General features: G+C 39.5%; 1 protein-coding gene across 2 annotated transcripts in view; it reads right to left on the reverse strand.

Annotated features, from left to right (window-relative positions):
• Nucleotides 1-8,139, reverse strand: part of LOC107745754 (uncharacterized) — a 23,206-nt gene that overhangs the window by 963 nt on the left and 14,104 nt on the right. For both annotated transcript variants that reach the window (XM_016559708.1, XM_016559707.1), the window contains 17 exons: nucleotides 6,165-6,242; nucleotides 5,551-5,700; nucleotides 5,329-5,436; nucleotides 5,080-5,209; nucleotides 4,736-4,849; nucleotides 4,529-4,573; nucleotides 4,097-4,176; nucleotides 3,877-3,989; nucleotides 3,596-3,779; nucleotides 3,097-3,181; nucleotides 2,750-2,895; nucleotides 2,437-2,527; nucleotides 2,160-2,308; nucleotides 1,688-1,773; nucleotides 1,475-1,544; nucleotides 1,118-1,236; nucleotides 4-984 (listed from right to left, as the gene is read on the reverse strand). In XM_016559708.1, coding sequence (XP_016415194.1) covers nucleotides 843-984; nucleotides 1,118-1,236; nucleotides 1,475-1,544; nucleotides 1,688-1,773; nucleotides 2,160-2,308; nucleotides 2,437-2,527; nucleotides 2,750-2,895; nucleotides 3,097-3,181; nucleotides 3,596-3,779; nucleotides 3,877-3,989; nucleotides 4,097-4,176; nucleotides 4,529-4,573; nucleotides 4,736-4,849; nucleotides 5,080-5,209; nucleotides 5,329-5,436; nucleotides 5,551-5,700; nucleotides 6,165-6,242 — 1,890 coding nt within the window. In that variant the 3' untranslated portion in view covers nucleotides 4-842. The remainder of the gene's footprint in view (nucleotides 1-3; nucleotides 985-1,117; nucleotides 1,237-1,474; nucleotides 1,545-1,687; nucleotides 1,774-2,159; nucleotides 2,309-2,436; nucleotides 2,528-2,749; nucleotides 2,896-3,096; nucleotides 3,182-3,595; nucleotides 3,780-3,876; nucleotides 3,990-4,096; nucleotides 4,177-4,528; nucleotides 4,574-4,735; nucleotides 4,850-5,079; nucleotides 5,210-5,328; nucleotides 5,437-5,550; nucleotides 5,701-6,164; nucleotides 6,243-8,139) is intronic.

The following is an 8,139-nucleotide window of genomic DNA, read 5'->3' on the forward strand; positions in this document are numbered from 1 at the left end:
TACCTTTTTTTTTTTTTTTTTTTTTAAAGGAAAAGCTTAAGAAGGCTACTGTCAACTCACATCTGTCAATTATTAAAATATAATGGCACAGACAACATTTGTGCTTCTAAATACATGGAGCACTACAAGATTGCATGTATTCCTACAAACAAAACGCTGTTTAATTGAAACCCAAGTCATCTCCGGTGTACTGTATATTAACACTCTTTTCAATTAAATAGATGCTGCTAAATAGGAAAACATTGTGAAAGTGTTGACTTAGTACAGTTATTATGATGACCAAACATTCTGTATTACAAAACAGCACCATGGAATGACAACATTACCAATCATCATTTTAAAAATTATGAAACTATGCAATATTTAACAACAGGACATATTTATTCCTAAACAAGGAAAATATTTAATGTAAAAATGTGATATAAAAAGCTGACAAAAGGTTAAAACTGAAACTAAACCAAACTAACATTATGCCTATTTATAATTTAATGAATAAGTTAAAGCGGCATTCCTCCAGACAATGAACCAATCACAGAATGGCACTGAGGTAGTGGATGGAGTATCGTGTGGCTCTCTCCAGCATTAAAATGACTTAAAAGTATACAAGTTAAAAACGACAGTACTTAAGATGTTCAAAATCCAATCCAAAAGTGTCTGTGCATTCCAAGGATAAATCATCAGGATAACATGCTTTCTGAACGTTTAGAACAAATGCAACATTAAAATTGGAAAATATTCTGTGAAGTCAGAATCTGCAGGGGGAAAAAAATCATCAATTTCATATATCTGAGAGACTCGATTTGGACCTCCAGTGCCAGTGCTGCCTGGACCAGACGGTGGTTTTACTCGCAAGCAAAGTAATCCTTTAGCGGGGCAAAGAGGTGTCGGATCACGGGAACGCTCCAGGACCGCCCAAGCAACTTTTGCCTCTGTCCCCGCCCCATATTATTCACATCTGTGTAATGCTTTGGGAACCCAAATATTCTGAGTGCAGAAAAAAAAAAAAAAAAATCAGTCATTTTGTTAAGAGCCACATGTATGCCACACTGAATTGCTGTATGCAAACCTGATAAGGCAAAACTTTGAGTAAAATTCAGTTAATATCAACATATCTGACCTCTCCATTTCAGTGCACCAAAGATAGTCCTCTTTTCCATTCATGGTGACTGGCAGAGGTCCCATCTTCCCTTGTTTGATGGAATTGGACTTGGTGGTGATAGTGCGAACTTTGTTGAACTGATGATACAGTAATGACACAGTTGTTATTTTTATTAAAAAGAAAGAAAGAAGACGTAATTGGTTTTGACATTCTAACAACTAACTTAGTTGAGCCTAGACTCCTGGCACTAATATGTATACTTCCTAGGACTAATGTAAACTAAAACTACAAATGAAAATGTATATTTGTGGATTTCTTTGATTTAATGCACAAAATATCAACTTTTCAGTCAGAAGGCATAATAAACCTGTTTACCATTGCAGTTCGTCCGACCTCCAGGCAGTCCTGCAGATCTGCTTTATCAGTGAGTGACGTAGCAAGTGGTCTACAAACACAAAATCAAGTTTTCAGTCACATTAATTTGTGATTGCACCCATCTATTACTGAACATGCATACATTTCCATAAAGTTGCGCTTTATGTTTACAGATATGTGTGATTGATTGTGTGTGTGTGCCTGCATTTATACCGGTTCATTCCAGGTAAATTTCCCCAGAAGTAACGGGCCCTGTGGGCTGGGCTTACTTTCACAGCATCAATCATCACAGGATTACACTGGAAACAAATGCATGATAATTCATAACCATCTTCAACAATGACACCAATAACATGCGAAACACCTCTGGTAAATGGCATGTCTAAAGGTGCGTTCACATTTAGTGTTGTTTGGCCATTTTTCACAGACAAAGTCCAGCCATTTTAATAGGAATCCAAGCAATATGGAATATCTTGTGAGGGCAAAAGATTTTTCCATGCAAATTTTGCATCAGGTTCAAGTTCAACCAGAATGTTGATTGGTTTCAACGTGACTTCTGTTCTGTATGAGATGTGCTTCATACATCACTACACTGGACATTTTTGCCCGTTAATATTTGCAAAAATTTCGCTAATGTTGACCACATCTCTAGCCTGGTGGAGAAAAAGGAAAAAGTATTTTTTACCTCCAGGAAACGACAGATATCAGCCTTGTCGTGGGCACTCATGGCTACTACATTCTCAAAGAGCCAGAAAAAGGGGCGATCATCATCCTCTCTTGGCCTCATCATGGTTAACATGCGGTAATATTCAAAGAACAGTCGACCTGTGCCTTCTGAAAGGAGATGAGAAATTGAAATTGAACCTTTTTAAGAATGGAGTTATATAAATAAGTTCTAATACTAAAGACCATGCTCAGATCAACCTAAATTTCACAATTTTTTGCATGTACAAATATCTTACCAAAAAGACCTTTTCTGGCTGGATTCACCATGGACAGGTCATTACAGGGACTTCCACCAATCAAGAGGTCAAAGGGCCCCCACTCAGCCAGCTACAAAATGGTACGACAAAAGAGAACTTTAAAAGTGTTCTTTCCACAGTGACTTCCCCTCGTTCTTATGGATATGAGGAAGACCATATAAAAATAGCAATGTTTAGCTATTAAATCTGGTTAACTGTTCAAATCCTTATGCTAGTTGAAGAATGTCTGTGAAGAATGTGAATGATGATATTCTATAAATAAATATTTTCTGCGATAATGCTCTATACGTACATGTTTCCTTGTGATGGTGCGCACATCTTTTACATATTCAATCAGGCCCTCATGTTTAATCATCCCAACAGCAATGGAGTCTTCACAGATCTCAGAGGCAATGTAGCGCTCCACCTTAAAACCCAGGTCTTTTAAAACCAGATAGCCTGCAAAAAAGAGATAAGAATAAAATATTAAAATGAATAGTTCAGCCAAAAACTCCTTGTCATCTTGTTCCATATCTGTATGACTTACTTTCTTCTGTGGAACACAAAAATGAATTGTTGAAGACTAACCTGACATCATGAAACATTAATTTTTTTGGTGGAAATATTCCTTTAATATTAAAGCAAAACAAGCAAGCAGACCTGTTGCAATCCCATCAAACAGGGAGAGGACTCTGATTGGACGACGCTGATGAGCTGGAATTGAAGGATACACTCTGTGTGGCTCCTAAAATAAGGACAAAAACAGTGTTCTTCATATTAAAACATCATTCTGGCTTTCCATATTTCCTTAATCAGCATATTATAAAGATTTTTGAAAGATCATGTGACACTGATAACTAGTCTAATACAGCTTTGTCATCAAAGGAATTACATTTTAAAATATATTCAAATAGAAAACAGTTATTTTGAAATGCAATAGGATTATTTCACAATATTATTGTTTTTACTGTATTTTTGAATCAATAAATGCAGCCTTGGTGAGCATAAGAGACTTTAAGAGACTTAATTTTTTTTTTTAAAAGTCCTACAAACGCCAAACTTTTGAATGGTAGTGTATATTAAAATGGTGATGCAAATAGCAAAATATGAATATGACTAGTTGGATAACTAACACAAGGAGGATAAGAATGACACTCACAAATTCAAAGGCACTGTTATTGGCGAAATACTCCTGGACACGAACTCTCCAGTCAGACCTGAGCTTGAGCACGCCGTAGCACTTAGAGGGCAGGCAAATGTAACAGCTCCATGGGTCAACATCCTTCAGCTTATCGAATGTCCCTGGTCCAACCAACACATTCAAACAGTCTTTACAGAAACACCTGAACAGAGTGAAAAAAAGAGAAAGACGGTGAAACAATCTGTTATGATGGTTAACATGGCATTAAGGTTTAAGTTTGCGTAAGTTTGAGTTTAAACCTGCAGCAGCTGGCGTTTCCACAAAGAATGACCTCTTGTCCAGCACAGCAGATGGTGCAGTACGACTGATAGCCATCGTCATCATACCTGTACAGCGTCTCTGTAAAGTTCTCCTACACAAACACACAAAAAAAATGTCATTCCGGCCAGCAAATAGTAAGTAGCTTACTAATTTTATGATTCCGCACTAAACAGATAAGACACAAGAATCGATTCATACCTTGCACTTAAAACAAAGGCTTCCCTTAAAAAGAGGATGGAACATTTCAATGTTGCCAGTTCCACAGGACAGGCAGAAATCTGGGGAAAGAACAATGAGAACAGACATTCTGTATGATTATCTTGTAATGAATTAAAATATACGACTGAGCAATAAGTATGTCCTAAAGGCAAAAATAAGTTGTTAAAAATAAAATGAAAGGTGTGATTGCTTGTAGTGACAGCTGAGAAAATATTGTCAGTGCAAGTATAAATTTAATCTGAAGTGTTTTTCCAGACAGGGATTTCAGGCCATAATTTTACAATTTCCTCATATACCCAGGTTTTATGATTGGCCCAGCAGGAAAAACAAGAATTTAAATTATTGTTGAGCCCTAGAACAGCTTCATTAATAAGATCAAATTATGAATTTGAGAAATTTTAAGTGACTTACCTTCAATGTTTCTGCCTTTAACGGTTACCTCATTGACCATTTGATCTGAGAAGAGGAAGACAAAACGGGTATGTTTTCTCACCAAAATTATGTAAATGCCTAAAAACACACTAATAATCTCCAGTTCAGTATTTTATGAAATAAAAACATGATTTGTGCTCTTTATGGCAAAGTTCTGGCCTATACGCTGATTGATCTATAATTCACCTCTGGTGTAATCCTGAGTTGACTGTCTGTTCTTGTTGACATACTTCCTCTTGGCTGGAGGCTGATAATCAGACACCGATGAATCAGACTCAGTTTTATTACTGGTAGAGCTGTCTGTGAAATGGAAAAAGCAGAAGGCACTGTTGTTAAATCAACCTAGATCAAGATTTTGCTTATTAGAGCACTTTCACTGTTGTTTGACATTTCCATGTATTTTTCGGATCAAATCACACAATTGAAGTCAGTTGTCACTCTTGTAGTCTTTGTTATTTTCAACTTTCAAAACTGCTGTCAATCACCAACTGTTTTCGCAATTACAGATTATTGTTTGGTTTTTTACATACCCACAAGAGGCAAAAAGCCATCAGGACCCATGGGCTGGAAGCCTCCAAATGCCCAATCCAGCATAGCCTTCACCTCTTCCCCTTTCTTCTCAGAGGGGGAGAAAGTCTTCCCACAGCGCTCCGCTGCCAACTACACAAGGACACAACAATATAGTGCAATACTAGAATATGAATAAAAATAAGAACTGGTTCTCGATCCCCAATCCTAGTTTTCAAAAGAATGGTTAAATAATTATCTTTCCACTGTACCTCTAGGATTTGGTAGATGGCATTCTTGTAGGTAGGCAGACCTTCATAGGATTTACTAAAAAAGCACTTTGCAAAAGCAGCGAAGGGCAGCAGTCCCTCTGTATGAATCTAAGATCAACGAGAGAAACGTGCTTCAACATGAAACAGATCCTTGGAAGAATAAGGGGAAAAGTATCTCTCAGATGAGAATCAGGAGAAAGCAAGCAAGTAAACACTCCTAACCTCTGAAAACATGCCATCTCCAAACCACTCCACGCGCCTCATAGACACAGGAAGCATCCTGCCCTTCCATGCCACCACCAGTCCAGGCCACCAAGAGAAGCCCTTTACTTTTCCCCACACAAGCTCTCCAACGGCATAACCTTTTCCATCCTGCACAGAGAGAAACAGGAAGTCAATATTACATATTACATTCATAACACGGATGTCTTATTCTATCAACAGAGAAGTGACTGTTCAAGCAGGATGAATATTACTTTTCAAAGGTCAGAGCAACCCAAAGTAAATCAAAATAATATTACTCAAATGTATAATATTCATAATATTCACCTAAAAATGAAAACATGCTGAAAATTTACTCACCCTCAGGTCAAGTGAGTACATTTTCAGCGATTTTTCATTTTTGGGTCAAATATTACTTAAAGTCTTCACATTACAGAAAGCCTTCACAAGAGAATGTTCAGCATGCTGTATGCATATATAATAATGCCTGCTAAATGAATCAATGCAAATCATATGAAACACATCTGAAGTTTACTTAGCATGGGTACTGGACTAAAGTAACAGTCGTGTTTGCGGTGAGATTAAAGAAAGGTTTAGAAACCTTCCAGACTTACATGGTACGGTTGTTCTCTCTTTCCAGGTCTGGGGCTCAGGGTCGAACTTGATGCAGATGAACAAGCATTGTTCTTAACCTTCAATTAGTAGATCAGATACATCAATGAGAAACAAACATACACAAAGGAAGAATACATAATCTAAAGTGAGTGGTTAAACATTTCATGTGAAAACCACACACATAATGCCGTTTTAATGAAGTCCCCTGCTGATCTGTCTTTGCCAGCTTTCACAATGCTAACTATTGAGAAAGTCTTGTTGAAGCTTAAAGTGATTAACTTTATTATTACTCATCATGAAAAGATGTGTATTTTTTTTTATACACAAGCATTTTTATCTTTGTTTATGTATGTTAGAATATCAGTACAGCATGCATGACACTGCACACAATGAATTTCAATTTATTTGTAAAGCACTTTTCACAATATATATCGCTTCAAAGCAACATAATAAAAAAAACATCATGGAGAAGCAGATGTTTGCAAGGCAATTACAGAGGAAAAACAGACATGGACACATAGCTACAGGAGGAACATAAGATGAAGATGAAGATTCCAGAGACTAATCTACCATCCGGAAAGGAAACCACAGGACTCATGCACACATTCATAAAGTGGCATCCATCGCTTATGAAAACAGCTCAATGTAATACAGAGAGCGTGAATGGGATACCAAGACCCAGCTGAAGAGATGGTCTCGATCCGCTTCCAAACGAACTCGGTACGGTTGAATGGATGAACCAATGAATGGATGACCTTAAGCACACGTGTGGTTCCCTCTCGAGAACGGTCTCTCGACATGGTGTTAACGCCTTGGGGACTCCCTTCCTTCCTAACCTACCTGAAATCTTATTGCACAACGCCAGTGAAGTTGCAACTCTCATTCATAAAGTGGCATCCATCGCTTATGAAAACAGCTCAATGTAATACAGAGAGCGTGAATGGGACAAAACTGAGGCGGACCCTCTACACCTGCAATAAACCAGACAGAGCACTGAATCTTAACCTGGGCAGGTACATACCGCCTCTGGTTTGCTGTTCTTGTCTGGGTTCACCGGTTTGCTCCAGGTGCCTGTACCAGCCTGAAAGACTGTACGTTCCTGTGGTTTCTGCCGTAAGCTGCTCTCCCAACCGTATATTCCCCTAACGGAGCCCTATAGACCCATACATATGCACACAAATTACACACATGCACGCTGTCACTCAGGCCACATGACTCCTATGGTGAAGTAATCAGTATCAGGGTGCCAAAGTACAGATATGTAGAATAGAAAAGAAAGATGTTAAATCGAGACGTTAGTGTGATGATATGGTTGGTCTGTGTGTGTGTGCAGGTGATTTTTTTCCTGATAACTGGATCTATCTGATAACCTGATAACTATCAGTCTTAAGGTGTATTCACACCAGGAAAGTCCGCTAGTTCACTTGCTTTGGTCCGGACCAAATGCCAGTGAAGTTGCAACTCTCACTGGCCAATGCCAGCCAAGACGGCGAATAGGGGCGGGGCCCCCGCCACTATATAATGCGCCGTATTGGCGGCATAAGCTCAGAATCTTCCTCTTTCACACATCCTATCGAAGACAGCTGTGGAGAAAACGCAGAAAGACAGATTTCCCTCTCGGCGTTCCAGCATGTCCAACGTTTGCACGCTGTGTTCGGGACCCATCGAGGCCCCGGACACTCACGAGTTCTGCATCTGGTGCCTGGTTCTCGCCCATGCGGAGGCAGCACTCATCGGGTCGGGCTGCCCGCACTGCGAGGAATTCTCAGTGCGGGTGCTTAGGGCCCGGAGGAACATCGCCCTCGGGGATTTCTCTCGGCAACATCCCACCGCCGCCAGCGAGCCGCTGGTGGGACGACAGCCGCACGTGGGCGACCGCGCAGAAAGGCGCAGTTCACCCCCCCGCTCTCCGGTGTGCTTGGCAGAAGAGAGTCTTCAACCCGCCTCTGGCGCTTCGGAGATTATCTCGTTCGG

This window comes from Sinocyclocheilus rhinocerous, unplaced genomic scaffold, assembly GCF_001515625.1.
Source record: "Sinocyclocheilus rhinocerous isolate Xijiao unplaced genomic scaffold, SAMN03320098_v1.1 scaffold558, whole genome shotgun sequence".
Taxonomy (NCBI): Eukaryota; Metazoa; Chordata; class Actinopteri; order Cypriniformes; family Cyprinidae; genus Sinocyclocheilus; species Sinocyclocheilus rhinocerous.